We start from the raw sequence: 16,076 nt of genomic DNA, 5'->3' as shown, positions 1-16,076 counted from the left end.
TTGATGGCAGAGGGTTTATTCAATACAGCCAATCTTAGCATCAATAAACACCACTCCTGCGAGTTGGACTTTTGATCAGTATGCCGCAGAAAGACAAGGATGCAGTTTGTAACGTTTAGGGTGAATAGTTTAGGATTTTTCACTTATAAGGCAATTCCCCCCACCCCCCCCCCCCTTTTTTCTCTACAAACAAAATGGCTAATAAATGTTGCTAGTTTTTTTAGGTAATCACAATATCCGTGCTCTAAACCCCCAAGAGAATTTAAGGGCTTTTTTCTGGTACCTAAACAATTTCAGTAGACTCAGGGTCACTAGCAAACTAAGTGTAGTGCGGTCAGTTTGAAAATCATCCTAATGATTTCGTTTTACATGGGCTGAAACAAGCAAAATTAAAGACGAAGTACAATTCTAAAGCAATACAAATTGAGAGTGAGTGCGATCCAATAAGCCCCACTCGTTCACCTTGGATAACTCTCGAAAGGCGAATCGGCGGCTTATCAAAACTTTGATACCTGCTGACAATTTTATTCCTCTCCTGTTCTGCAAAGGTGCCGAATTTTCCAATCCGTTACACAGAGTGATACATCTGGAGATCTGAAACTGGCTGTATTGTTGGTTACCAGTCTCCCGTCGCAGCTCAAAAGCCCTTGCCCTTTAAAGAGCTGCGAAGTTGTTCTACTGATTTGTTTCCGCCGATTTTTGGTCTCAATTGTAATTGTGGGCCTTTAATTTGTCAGTGTTTACAAGACCATTCAGGAGACATTATGTCAGAGGGTTTCCCTCTACGTTTACTGGTAACAGTAGGATGATTTGAATTGCAAATCAAGATTCCCTCACTCCTCTAAATTTAAAAATAAGAGACCATCATTTACTAAGGAGGCTCGAAATAGTTTCTCATTTTTTCACACAAATAAACATATTCTGCATGTTCTTAGATATAGTTGGGGTAATATACTGTGAAGGCAAAATTTGGCCAGGGTATTAAGTACCCATCATAGATTTCTCATATCACATTTTCTTTCACAAATACCGTTACCATGGCAACGATATAAGGCATTTCTTTGAGCCTTAAAATCAACATATATTGTCTTCAGAAAAAAACACGACGGTGAAATCTTCCCATACACGATCAAGATAATGTTAGAAATCTCTAAAAGTGTAAATATCAACAAAATTATACCTTTTTTTTGAAATATGGCTTTATTTTTTTTCCATGTACAGAATTTTTTTAAATTTTAAGGAATACATTTAAAGTTAATTTAAGTTAACATGCACAAGATGAAAACAATTTACTGTCTGGAAGCAGAGATATAAACGAGTAACTAGTTCGTAATTCAAGTTTCTAGTTCAGATGCTCGACCGCAGAGCTATAGGAGACTAGTAAGAGCTAAGCAATGAAAGTAGGTTCAGGTGACAGTTATCCCTCTACACTGCCAGGATTGAATTGCCGAAACTTTGCATTCTCACAAACTGCAGTGGAAATGGTGGTAAAGGTTTACCCGCGTAAAAAATGACGAAATATCTTTTTTTCGTTGGTGACCCGGGGATCATCAATCCAATTCGCTCCTGATGCAATATTAGTCTTCCACTTATGCTTACCATTTGACTCTATTTGAGCAGTGACTTTTACTTAACGGTCCTTGTGTGCGTCCAAGTAAGTCGGGATCTCCCTCTCTTACGTTTCCCGTGCGGGTTCCACTAAAGGGCTGTGGTGCTCCACGCGCGCTTAAGCACGCGCGTTTTTGAGACACGGATGGCAACCTTATCTTCACACATTTACATTGGTAAGTACCTTTTCTCCATTAAAGATGATTTTATAAAAATCTGGGAGACACCACTGTCCTGGCACACGAAATGTTCTCTTCCGGTTGCCGTCCGCGTCTCAGTCAAAAACGCGCGTGCTTAAGCTCCCTAACGTCTTGAATTTTGCTCTCTGCAAAAGCTACAAATATCTAAAACAACGGAAAATGCTCATTGCAAATTTGTGATAATTAACTCCACATTGTTATCAGACATTGTCAATACAAAAAAAAAAAAAAAGAAAGTCGAGTGCTGTTTATAATTATTAAATTTTGTATTCTCGGCTGGGTTCTCGGTTGTTTTTGCCTCAACAAACCAGGCTTTCTAGAGGAGCTCAGGCGCGCGAACGCGCCAGCGAAGCACCATGGGTAATTTTTTTTGGGAAATCTATCCTAGCGTGAAATTTTGGTTATGGCGTCACGTATGTCCTTCCGTTTGCCCGTACAGACTGTCGGGGTGGAGGTGGTGACGCAGGAGAGCCTCTGGAGCAATTTTCCTTGGCGGGAAATAGCGTGGCAGCATTGCTCTTGGCAACTCTCGCTTTCTTGGCGGGAAATCAGATTAGCAACAAAAAGCATGAGAGAAGAGGGGACAAAATTGAGAAATTTAAGCGAAGAAAGGCTCGAGACAAGCCGAAATAGGGCGAAAGACAAAACACGTATTTACAACGGTTAGCCTTCAGTGAGGCAGCGAGGCATATATTAGGAAGGAAAATATTAAACTTTTTCCTTCTTAATATATGCCTCGCTGCCTCACATGTTTTGCAAAACTCACTAAAAAACGAAGAAGGCCTGAAAACGTTTGCAATTCCGTGTTAACAGAGATTCTGATATATTCAACTATCACATTTATAGGCTTTTTGTGTCAAATGGATGTGCAGTCGTGAGCAGCTTTGTTTGACTGTGAAATTGCAGTCGAGTAAGCGAATTTACTACGCTTTAGGTTTATCGAGGGAGTAAAGATTGTCAGTCAAACGAAAAATGTTGTGAAAGAGATTACTGTGCATGTAATTTCAGTTTTAGTTGTTGATTAAAATTGTTGTTTTTTTGTTTGCAAGAATTGTTTGTTTACTGCTGTCAGCTCAGAGGTGTTTAATCTGTTTGATCATTGTAAACTGTATACAGTAATGACGATTAATTTTGTACTTTACGCAGAGGCATAATTATTTCCATGTACACTATATTGCTTTCTGGGGTTAGAAACGGGAGCTCTGCTTGTAGGCTTGGCTAAATCTATATATTATTTTACCAAGACTTGTCGCCCGGTACGTCTGGCCATATGGGACAACCGCTTATTTCAAGCACTGAGTCAGGAGCTCTTGGAGTATCTCTCAATTACCATCACTGATAAATAAGCATCTCTCAACCCACACTCTGTTAGCAAAGAGTAAGGGGGTTCAATTCCTGGTTTTGTGGTCTAATATCTCATGCACGTGATATGGCCGGATTGGCGGCTTTAACACTTCATATGTGTATGGTCACTCCAGGTGTCTGTAAGGCAAAACCAATAAGTAAAATTGAACATATTCCAATGACCAATTCTTGATTAAACAGAACATTAATGCAGGCTTTGTCTTTTTCTTTATTCTCTTTGACTGTCATTTTTCTTTGTTCAGTCCTTCAGCAAACAAGGTGAAAATCCGAAAAGGCACACAGACGAATAATGCTGATTGTTATATACCTAGACTTTCACTCAACAAAACGAGCACTGTGATTGGTTGATTCTTGGACACGTACCCCTGATCAAATTTAAATGTATCCCGACCGGGATACAATTCCGCAGTTGCTGCCCGCTCCGGAGTCCGGATCAGGGCTCTCGGGAAAACAAAACTAACTAATTTTCGGAAGGATTAGACATTAAGTGCTCTGTTATATATTTAGCCTTTTCCTTCAACAAGCGCAGCAAAACATCCGGAGCGGGCGACAACTGCGGAATTGTATCCAGGTTGGGATACATTTGAATTTGATCAGGGGCACGTGTCCAAGAATCAATCAATCACAGTGCTCGTTTTGTTGAGTGAGAGTCTAGGTATATAACAATTAGCATTATTCATCTGTGTGCCTCTCGGATTTTCACTTAAGTGTATATTAATCACCCAGACAGAGGTAAGGAGGCTGTTGTTATGCACAAGTCTCCAGTTGGGCAGCAACTGGAGAAGAGTACAAGTCTTAGCCCTTTTCTAGTTCACAAAAATGATCATTGCTGTGTAAATAGGCTATTTAATGTAGTAATGTCACGGATGCAAAGAGAGAAAAACTGTCGTTGAATTTCAATTAATCTTTCAACCAAGAAGTTAAGAGAAATGGGTCCACACAAGGACAGAGAAAAACTCTGACCAGGGTGTATAAAATGGAAGTCAAGTCACAGAGGAACTAGAGATTTAGTGACAACAGTTTTCAATTGGCTGAAGATTGTCCCTGCAGAACGCGTAAAATATATTCAACACGGACAAGTTAGTAACGCGGGGGAAAAATTGTATTGAATATATTGTCCTTCTAAACTGCCATTCCTCTCTCTCTCTGCACGCTTCCCACCGTCTCCTCCTCCAGCCCTGCGAAAAAAAATTGTCCTTATTCAAAATTGAATACGGATGTTGTAATAAAAAAAGCGGATTTGCGTTTCGCTTTCCAATCAACTTTCATTTGTTGTGGTGCTTTAGTTCGAAGCAGTTTGGATTAGCCAGCCTTAATCACAGCGGCCTTTTAAGGGGAGGAGATCAATCATGTGCGCAAACATAATCTGTTCAATGGCATATAAAGAAATTTTGATAGCGACTCTCTTCATTCTAGCGTCGCCCAGCAAAAACTCAGGTAATTTGTCAAAACCCAAATATTTTCTTGCGCCATTGCTTTTGTATTCTTATAGCTAGAATCATTTGCGCCTTTTATCTCTACGAAACAATATTTTGGTAGATATTTCTACAGTACGATTTCTGGACAGAGATTCCGGCGCATTGTCACTATAAAACCTATAACGTTTCAAAAAGTCTTTAGTAGGTCTCAACTACTTGATTATAATTTTTCCACCTCACCACAAATTCTTTAAGCGCTTGAGTTCAACGCCGAAGTGATTCTGGTTTATTTGAAACCTTGATTTTTGATTTATTGGGATCACACCACTGCTTATCAGATGAAATTACTCCTCGATGTGTAGAGTTATGATAGTAAGCTACGTAAAAACATTGATTAGCTAGGGCTATTTACTTTCGTTCCCTTTGTGGTTCTGGTCAAATAAACGGAAGACGCTCTTTCCGTTCTGTTTGTTAATTCAGTCGAAGTACCTCCCCGCCTTAGCAGTGTTTTATCGTTTTACTGTTCGCAATAACTTGGCACATGATTAAAAAAAGGCACGGCAGCTTGAAGCTCAAGAAAAACCCACATTCCTACGTGTCTCAGAACTTAATGCTTTGTCATACTTGATAAAGATACACTTTTGTAATACAATCCAATTTTGTTTTTAATTTAACCGTATAAAATTATTCCTTTCTCTGAACGGCGCAACTAGCCAACAAAACGAAACAACCTGCGTTAGCTATAGCAAAATGTTCAACGCTAATGGCAGTTCGATGAACGGTACATATAATACATACGTACAGTATTCAGCAAAAAAAAAAAAGACCTAAACTAAACCGCTAAAAGGTTTTATGACAAATTCTTTCTTTTTAAATGACAAAACCTAGCGAAAACAGATCTAGATACCAAACACTTGTAATTGACACCCCAATAAATCTAAAACGGAAATGTCATAAACTATAATTCAAGAATAATACAAGAATATTTTCAGTCTAAAATCGGCAGAAAAATAAGAATATTCAGCCTGGGCCGGGAAAGAAGAGTGTAACTCGGGGGCTGATTGCAAAGAGACGATCGAAAAGGACAAAAAACACATGTAACTCAATAACTATATTTACGAAATAGACGGCACCAGCTCATTGTGAAAGTGTCAGCTATTGATAAATTAAGAATAAAAACTGTTTACTCAATTTCGAGTTGTATAAAGTGTAACTTACCACTTACGTTGGATGTCAAGTATCGAGATCGAAAGACACTATCGAGTTCCTCCTCTGGCGTCGAAAACGCAACGCAGCATAAGCACAAGGAAATTTGCTACGTCTGACCAATTAAAGCACTCGTTCCAGATTTTCCGCGTTTGAGCATTTGAACAAAGTGGCGGATGCCGTGGTTGTTATTTAATGCTTATGTCGACGTTCGTTTTCACTAGCGTAAGCCAGTGAAAACAAGGCCTAACAATATAAATGACTTTTTCAAAGTTAGTATCAAATAATGCTACGATCAACTCGATACTTCAACATCCCCCCGCCGCCCCCCTTCCGGGAATTTGAACTTTTGAAGATTGGATCGTTCAAATTCCCGAACTTAATAAAACAAACAGAATCGCGTTTCGCTTCCCAACCAACTTTTATTTCTAGTGTTGATTTGGTTCGAAGCATTTTGTATTGGCCAGTCATAATCACAGAAATCTTTTACGAAGATGAGATCAGTATTAATCATGTGGGCCAAACATTAGTCACCGGCAATGGCGTATAAAGAAATTTTGATAACGACTTTCTTCATGTTAGCGTGGTCATGGAAAAACTCAGGTAATTTGTTATAACCTGAATATTTTTTTCGAGCGATCGTTTTTGAATTAATATTGCTAGAATCACTTTCGCCTGTCATTTTTATGAAATAATACTTTGGTAGAGGTTGCCCGTTTACCGGGTTAGGATTTCGAGTTGGATCTCGAGTTGGATTTTCGAGTTGGTTTTTCGAGCTGGATTTTTTAGTTGTATTTTCGAGTTCGATTTCGAACAACAAGAACAGACGGGACAAAAAAGTTTCGCAAAAAAGTGCTAAATTGTTCGAAAGATCCGTTTAAACCAGGAATCTCATTTCTCTAGTTTCACGAAACTTCCCTTTCTATCGTCTTGTAACTGAAGGTCAGGTTGCGAGACTGCCAACGTGTCTTGAAAGGAAGAAAGTCAAAAGCAATTGTGATCTCTGTCGCCTTTTTTTATGAAGAGGGGAAAAACTGGGAGAATTTCAGAAAAAAAAAACAAGTTCAGGTGCAAATTGAAAATGAAAGAGAGAAGCCTGCAGAAGCTAAAGAACTGTGTTTGGTAAGTCAATGGAATCAATATAATGATTTACATTACTATAAAAAGACTGAAAGCCTAATCGATCGTGAAATATCTGCTTGTTGAGCAGTCGTAATTGCATCCTCGTTCCAAGGGTCTCAATTTACAAAGAGCCCCTGAGAACGAGGTTGTCGTAATTGACCCCATCTGGCCGTCAAATATCTGATAGCTTGTGACAATGAATTCACATAGGAATACTTAATTGCACTGAGAATACGCGGTATCTAAAGTGAATATGTCGAAGCAATATGCTAGATCGTTTGGTGCAACTGTAAAGCAGAGCGTGAAACGCTCTACACACTGGGCTGCGTATTATCACACCAGTCGAAGATCCTGGTAACCTAAGCCCAACACCAATGTGTCTCTTCAAAATGTACCATTGGTGACACCTCTACCTGCGGCCAACCTTTCTTCATATGACTGTTACATCTTGCGTAGCTGGGCCTCATAATATGGTGCAGCAGCAAGACAAAGGACAGTGCGGCAAGAGACAACAATGGCTAAGCACGGAACATTGCCAACATTTCTTTATCAACGCCACATCGAAGTTGGCAAGGGGAGATCTGAGCAAGGGTGAAGAGGAAGAAGCCAGTCACTCTAAGAAAGACCAATTCTTCGACGAAAGCGTTGACGAAGATGTTGACATCAGTACCGATGACACCAATTTACAAGGCCAGCAGGATGAGCTAGGGGCATCTCCAAATTTTCCGTTTGGAGGAAGATCGCGATATGGAAGGGCAGTGAGTTCAATAATCGACTCCTGTTTTAAAAAGTTACGTCAAGTACCTTTTTCTTACCACAGTAAACGTCACACTAAGTTCCCGAAGACCACCAAAAAGGTAACAATTAAACTGTGCAATTTCATGTTAGACCATTTTGCAGTCAAGACAGGTCGCAGATGACTGATTGCTAATAGCTTTACAACCAAAGTTTCAGTAGTCTCTGGCGACGCTAGACAAAGGTATCTTTTCGTGACAACAAACATCTTGCAATTGCAATAATATAAAACAGCCGGGCCCAGTGTCACATATATAATGTAAGCTATATACATCTTCACGGAAAAGGTTAGAGTTTGTCCTTCCAGAGCAAATTTTCCTGGAGAGATAAATCATATCTTGCAAATATGAATGAGCCCAGAGCTAGCTGCATTGGAAATCGCATCACTAAACAAAGAGGTATTAAACTCAACGGGAAACGCGCGCAGGTTCACGCAGACCCATGACATCTATACAATTGCAGGCGGCTACAATGCTATGGCTCTTTTTAAGAAAAAAAAGCCTCTAAATATAACAGTATATTGTGTCTGTCAGAAACTTATAAGAAGCAAAATAGTTTAGAGGATTGAACAGGCAAAGGCAAATGAACAACGTCAGGAAGGACGTATACAAAGCATGGACCCCAGGTCCATGAACCACCCCTCTGGACCCAGTCCATGGACCCCTTCAAGGACCCGGCGCATGGACTACCCCTGTGGCCCCCTCCTAATTTTGTAAAGTTACATGCAGAAAAATCTTAAGACGAAAGAGGGAAGTGATCCTGGCACCCGTCTGGACAATTTAAGGGATAATGTCTCTTATTAAATTCTCAACCTGGGATAATGCAATTCTCGTGCTCTGATTGGTTCAATCAATCTCTGTTATCAGCTCATATACCTTGGTTTGACCTTATATGGTAAATGATTGATCTAAGTGTTGCCAAGCTAAAAGTTTTTTCGCCGGAAAGCGAAATTTCTCTTTGAAGAAAGTACAAAAAAAGTTTTTCTGGACAGCTGGGTTAAATTCCGACGTTTAGAAGTACGCGAAAAGGTAAGAAATGTTTTTGTGACGAGCCTGCGTCTGTCTGACCACAAGGTGTTACACGACATCGCATCGGTTCTCATCAAGGTTTTTTGATTTCGCTCGGATTTGCTCGCTTTTTTCGCCCGCATTTCGTACTTTCTAAACTTTTGGAGTTTAAAGGAATTTAATAAAACAATTATTCCATTCGCCCTTGTTGGATATGAGACTGGTTATAGCCAACTCGGCGCTACGCGCCTCGTTGGCTATTTACCATCTCATATCCAACGTGCGCTCATGGAATAATTGTTAATTATACAGCCCAGAAAAATTCAGTTGGCTTTCACGCAGGTAAAATTGGGCTCCTGCTCCTACTGAATTCAAACCTATGACCACTGCGATGCTGGTGCAATCCGCTCTACCAACTGAGCTATGGAGCCACTCAGTTTGGGGCAGGTCAATTCGTTGGGCTCATTTGTTCCGGTGAAGGACTCGATTAATGGAATAAATGTGTTATTTGAAGTGCAGGTTATAGACAAATCCCTTTGGAGCTATCAAATAGGTGGTACAAGTGTCTATAAGAGACAGTTGATTAAATCAGTAGCCCATAACGAACAACAGCTCTATATTCCTGTCACGGCGTTTTTACAGGCCGCGATTTACTTTTGGATTGAATTACCCGCGAATGAAATTCCAACAGGAGCTCGATGACCAATCACAAGAAACTAACTTGTTGTTCGCTCCTAATCATGGGCTCCTGTTTAATTTGTCCATGAATCGCTTCTCTCTTTCATTTGAAGAATTTTTGCCTGTAACCAGAAAATATGGGGTGGTCCACAGGGGTGGTCCATGGACCAGGTCCATGAAGGGGTCCATGGACCGGGTCCACAGGGGTGGTCCATGGACCTGGGGTCCATGTTTTGTATACATCCCGTCGCGAACGTAGGAGTCGCGTAGGCCTGTCGAAACCCTTCACCTTCCAATTCGAAATCCAACTGGAAAACCCAACTCGAAGTCCAACTGGAAAATTCAATTCGAAATCCAACTCGAAATCCTAACTCGGAAAATAGTCTGTCTCACACTTTGGTAGATATTCTTTCTACAGTGTGAGTCTCGGACAAATATTCCAGCTACTTGACCGCCGAAGTGATATGCATAGAACTCAATAATTTTAACGAAATAGACGGCACCAGCTCAGTGTGGAAGTGTCAGCTAATGATAAATTAGGAAAAAAAAATGTTTACTTAATTTCGAGTTGTGGAAACTGTATAACTTACCACTGACGACGGATGTCAAGTATCGAGATCGAAGAGACTAAGCAAATGCTAAGCTATTTTTTACATGTCATACGATAATTCCTTTAAGTTAATGATCGAGTTCCTTGTTTGATTCCTCGAGCAATTTCTCAGTAGTGCTAAATGTACCGGCAGAACGTTGTGACAAAATTAAAATTGAGGACAATTTAAACATTTTTTCAATAGCATCGTTATTAATTCGAAATCATTCTTATTAAAAGTTGTGTTAAAACATGTTGTCATCTTCAGTGTGCGTTCTGTAACGTTGCAAATGACTTTTCCAAAGTTATTATCAAATGAAAGGATTTTTGCCCCTTATTTTTCGCAAGGAGAAGTTGAATTTCTGCTTGTTTGGGAATGGTTTAGGGGAAATATGTAGTCTTTCAATTTCCTTCTCTTTAGCAGCACGCTCGAAGTCAAACGCTGAACATAGAAATCGGGGTTTTCGTGGTGATGAAAAACTGTACACGGAGGCAAAACTGAAACAATAAATCAATGTTATTGCCAAGTCGTTCGATGACCGCTCGGTTATGAATCCGCAACGATGATTCATGTTAAACCTTATTTAAAATAGTTTCGCATTCCTTGCCGGTCTAAGGGTCCCAGTGAGAAATAAAATTTTGAGGTCGAACTTGACTCTCGACAAGTGGCCATGCTAGTGATTAGAAACGCACTGATTAAAGATAAGCACTGTTGATTTCCGGGAGGACGAACTGAGAGATTTCTTTGGTTCTAGCCTGGCTCTTCGCGTAAGTGCGCAAGCGGAGCATCGAACAGTTTCAAAACCATTCCCATATTTTAAGGAACCTGTTGTTTGATAGATGGCAAGATCATTCACTCGACAAGTTATATATGTAGGAAGTTACCATAGCAACACCACGGTGTCTTATTGGTTTTATGTTCCTTTAACTTTTAAGGAATTTGGTTAGCAACGTTTTCATTTGTTTGATTAGCGTAGCGTAGAGACGGGCATTGTGACGATCACTATGCCGTATGCTTCAGTGTAAAGTGCACTAGCTTGCTAGAGTCGGTTCGATACCTAAGGGTCGCGGTTTCTTTACCTTGGGGTGGAATGCAATGATACTTTAATCTTTTTTTCACTTCTTTTTTCCCCCTTTTATCAAGTGTTATGAAATACAGGACTTTAACTGGATATTATTTGAAGCCGTAGTTTTACACAATAGGCCTCAAAACGCATCCGAGCGTAAATCGCAAAATTCGTCAAAAAATTGCAAAAAGAAAAAAAAACTAGTAAAAGAACTATGAATTTAGCAATTTTCCGGAGGAAGATCTTACAAGACGTCAAAAACCCAGGTCATTTGGTCGTTAATTTTTCCTTGATCGTTGAGCGGACCGTTTATACAATGGTCCTTCCTCTTCGCATAGCAATACACATTTTTGCTCTCATTAACAATTTCAGGTTCCAAACTCGCGAAAGTATTTGTGTCTCTTCATGGAAATGACTGTAAAACTTGTGGCAGTCAAAGTCTCCCCTGTAAGTCCATTGCCCTTGCCGTTCATCACGTGGACTTTGGCGGGTACATTTATCTGGATGGACGTGGGACCAAGGAATGCCCATATTGCTGTAAAGCCGATCGCAATATTCCCATTGATCATCGAGGTATTTATATCAACAAAAGTTTGACTATTGAGGGTTTATACTCCACTCCACACGTTTTATGCCCTGAAGGATTTCATTTTCAAAAGACAAATGATGAGCAGGAGACATTCAGGTTAGAGCTGTCAGGAATCGATTTTCAACAAACGCCAATCAGTTGTGACGACTGTCAACACGTCCTAATCCACAACTGTTCTTTCCATGATGCTTTAAGTGCCTTGGCTATTGCAATACAGAACATTACATCTTTCCAGCTTGATATTCAGAGCAATTCAGTTTTTTACAATAACTCTCAATGCATCAACGTTCTCCTAATCAATAAAACTGAAAGGAAAAGTGTTTCTGTTAGTCTTAACATCAAAAATGCTATGCTTGAAAACAATGGCCTATACGGCCAACGCCGTTCTGAAGTAGGAATCATGAAGATCACATCGGTTCAAGATGATGAATTGCGTCCAATATACTTGTACATTTCTTGCACTAAGGTTATCAGTTCTGGCAGTAAAGGTCCCTTCATAAGTGTTAACGTTTCGACGGCGGTTACAGAGGAAACATACAAAGATGTCAGGTTATATCACAATGGAAAATTCCATGGGAAATCAAAACAAAGTTTGCAAAGCTTATATTTCTCACGTTCTAGAGAAACAAAAGCGAAGTTCATCTCCATCACTTGCCATGACAACCCAGACGTGCAGTGCATTGTGGTTCAGTCCGACAGGGCAGCTATAATCATTAAAGGTTCGTTGTTTTACAACCAATTTGTTTCGAAAAACAATTCCGGCTCTTGCTTGTCTATCACTGCAAAAATTAATGGATCTTTGAGGATTGTAAACTCTTATTTCCATAACAACGAAGCTGGCGCCGGCGGATCGCTTTATGCCAATAGCAAACATGGATTTCTAACAATCGACCTCGCCAATGTTACATTCAGCCAATGTACAGCCCGGACTGGATGCGCAATATCAATTGGAAGAAGGCCTAGTCCTTTCAACAGCACTGCATCTCCTGCCCACAGGTTACATTTTGGCGTCAGGAATGTAACTATTAAACAGTGGAGAGGATATCGATACAAAAAAAAATGCATAGATGTAGACGTTTTACTAGATGGTGGAATTGTGACACTAGAGGAGTCCAGGTTTACGAAGAAAATTCGAAGAAGAAGCGCCGGAGCTTTTCGGGTAGTTACTACCGGAGGCCAAAGTAATGTAACAATTTCAAAATGTATTTTCAAGGAAGATGCGTTGAACCCGACGAAAGGGAGGATTGTCCAAATAGTGGCCGGAAATGGAAACGCAGGAATGGTAACAGTTTCGGACAGTTTCCTGAAGAGTAAAGTAAATAAAAGGGCAGGTCTGTTCATAAGTCCCAAATATCGCATTAATCTTTTCAACGTTACATTCATCTCTTTTAGATATGGATTGCAAATAGTGTCATCACCTCCGAAAAACGACTCTTTTCCAATTAATATTTACATTGATAATTGTTCTTTTGTTAATAATATCTATGACACGATGCTAACTTTATTAGATCCAACATCAGTCCATGTAGGTATCAGAAACACCCGGTTTACCACGAGCAACGAAACAGTGACTTGGGACGAAGTTAGCAATAGTTATGCTATTCGCTTAATGATCCCACAACTCAAACATGTCAATTTCTCAAAGGCGGTCATCGAAATTGACAATAATGAATTCCACCACAGACCACCCAGCTACTTTGCTCTTTTATTTGAAGGGCTGAAACATGTGATAATAAGACGCTCGCTCTTTCGTAATTGTGTTGTCGCTTACCGACGAACATGGAGAAATAACAAAACTGGTTACTTCTACGAGACAGCAGCTGGCGCCATCTCTGTTTTATTAAATCCAGACAAAGCGCGTAATTTTGGGTGTGTGAACACTCGAGGTACACACCCCTCATGGCATTACAACAGTCATATACTGTTTGAGGATACGACTTTTGTTGAAAACTTAGGAATTCAAGTTGGAGCTGTCTATATCAGCAATGGTAACACCACGTTTAGGCGATGTAATTTTCGTGACAACTTTGGCATTCATCGTACTGGACACGTCTATTCTGCATTTGGAACAGGCCGCGTAGATTTCGTAGATTGCTCGTTTTTGAGGACAAAGGAAAATATGACAGTTTCAACCGGCCCCTTGTATAATGCAGGTAGCTTCCTGTATTCTGGAAGCGGAGGTCCTTTAAGACTTGAAAACACATCAATGATGTCACTGAAATTTAGCAGGAGCACTGTTCCAGTTGTTGATATCTCTAATGGGGGATTTTTTGATATGGATGAAAGATCGAAGATAAAGTGTAGCGAAGGACAGAGGCTTTTATTAGAAAATAGCACGCACTTTGTATACACAGAGCAAAACAAGAGCATTTGCATATTGAACACTACAGTTTTGAAGTATTCTTGTAAACCCTGCTCTCCTGGTTATTACAGCCTTCAAACAGGGGTTTCAGAAGGCTTAGCTGTGACCTCCACTCCTGAGTGCCATACATGTCCCTTCGGAGCCATCTGCATTGAAAGTAATATTGCTGCGAAACCAAATTTCTGGGGTTATTCAACATCTAGCCGTCCCCAGGAGCTACAATTTATCGCCTGTCCTGAACATTACTGTCCTTCAACTGTTTCAACAGGTTATAACAGTTGCCAAGGAAACAGGAACGGTACTCTCTGTGGACAATGTGCAAAGGGGTTTACTGAGACTCTTTTCTCAAGTAACTGTCGCAAGTTGACAAAATGCAACGACTATTCTGTGTGGGTTGTGACCATCTTTTTGACGATAATACTTGCTCTTTATCTTTTGCAAAAGCCTCCGATACTGCACATCCTGACAAACCAAATGTTGTGGTTTAGGAAAAGAGGAGAAAGTCCCTCGGGAGAAGAAGTAGACGGCATTGTTGATGCTGAACATTCCGATACTGGCTATTTAAAAATAACGTTTTATTTTTATCAAGCAGCCGAGACTGTGATGGTGGTCCCTATAGAAGAACTTACTGGAGAGATTCCTTTTATCCACTTTGTAATTTCTGCTTATAATTTTCATGTCCAATCGATCAATCAAGACCTTGGCTGTCCATTTGCAGGACTCACCGCAACAACAAAACAGGCTCTCCTTTCGTCTACAGTATTTTTTACTATGACTGACGTTTTGGTCATTTATATTGTGCATTCTGTTTTCAACGTGTTAATGGGCAAGGGAAAGCCGTCCCTCATCTGTTATATGGCCGTTGTCATGGAAGTGCTGTTACTTGGATACGAGAGGCTTGCAGAGACGTCTTTTAGGCTAGTGCACTGTGTCTCTATCGGATCTGGAAGAAGGCTTTTTATCGATGCAAATATCCCATGCATGCAATGGTGGCAGTATCTTCTCCTTGCTTACATTGCATTTTTCCTGGTTCCTTTAATCGTCGTCCTCTACTGTGGATCTTCCAAGCTATACAGATCTTCTATTACAGCAGGTGAGTTCCTCGCTGCTTGTATAATTCCACTGCCATTTCTTATGTATTGGCTGGTCAAAGAAATACTGCATAGGAGACGCCAGGATTATGCTGAGCAGCATGTAGTCAACAAAGAACTCTTGGACATAGTCCATGGTCCTTTTCGTCCTCCAAATGATAATGACAACGGCACACTTTACTGGGAGAGCGTGTTGATCGGTCGAAGGTTCACTCTCCTCGCTTGTGAAGCGTTCATCACAAATCTTATGTTACGAATGGTTTTCCAGGCGGCAGCATGCTTGTTGATAACAATCCATCATGTTTGGAAGAGTCCCTATCGATATCCCATGTCAAATAAAGCCGAAACTTTGTCGCTTATAGCCATATCTTTAATTGCTATCATCAACCTTGCAAAAGCAGCCCTGCTGTCATTTGGTATCACAATTGACGGGCCGAGCAAATCCAGTCTGAAAGCTCTAGAGTGGTTTGAGGTGTGTGCCTTGGCATTTGTCCCAGCGTTAGTGTCCATTTTGGTCACATTTGCCGTTCTCTCTCAGCTGGCGAGGTGTGCGCTTTTTCTAATCGAGCATTTTAAATCTTTTTGCCGGAAGTTCTGTTTCTATCCGTGGTACACAGACCAAGAGCAAAGACCTCTCCTGCTCGTTGCTGAAGAGACCATTCACCGAAGGTAAAATTACACTTTGATCGCTAGTTTGTTTGACTCGATCGTGATGTGATATTATAAGATTTCATTTGTGGTGCATATAGTCACGAAGTAGGACTATGTGGTCTTCTATTCAGAACTTTAAGGGTTACTTTCTAGACGGCAGTTTTTCGTGAAAATTGAGAAAACTGTTTCTATTGACATGGAACGTAACTTCCTAAGCAGAAAGAGGGCTAAAACTAATCAATAAATTGATTTATCTGAACGGGACAAGTATTTTGATTACCTTGGCGAGAATAACCAATGTTTGATACCGTTCTTGTGAAACCTCTAT

General features: G+C 40.3%; 1 protein-coding gene across 1 annotated transcript; it reads left to right on the top strand.

The window, feature by feature from the left end:
* Positions 1–4,546: 4,546 nt before the first annotated feature.
* Positions 4,547–15,770, top strand: LOC137991894 (uncharacterized). The gene is made up of 2 exons (XM_068836923.1): positions 4,547–4,610; positions 11,428–15,770. The coding sequence occupies exons 1-2, from the start codon at positions 4,547–4,549 to the stop codon at positions 15,768–15,770; spliced, it is 4,407 nt and encodes a 1,468-aa protein (XP_068693024.1).
* The last annotated feature ends 306 nt before the right edge of the window (positions 15,771–16,076 follow it).

This window comes from Montipora foliosa, chromosome 2, assembly GCF_036669935.1.
Source record: "Montipora foliosa isolate CH-2021 chromosome 2, ASM3666993v2, whole genome shotgun sequence".
Lineage (NCBI taxonomy): Eukaryota > Metazoa > Cnidaria > Anthozoa > Scleractinia > Acroporidae > Montipora > Montipora foliosa.
The sequence above is the reverse complement of the archived record's forward strand: the minus strand, read 5'-3'. Positions and strand labels throughout refer to the sequence as shown.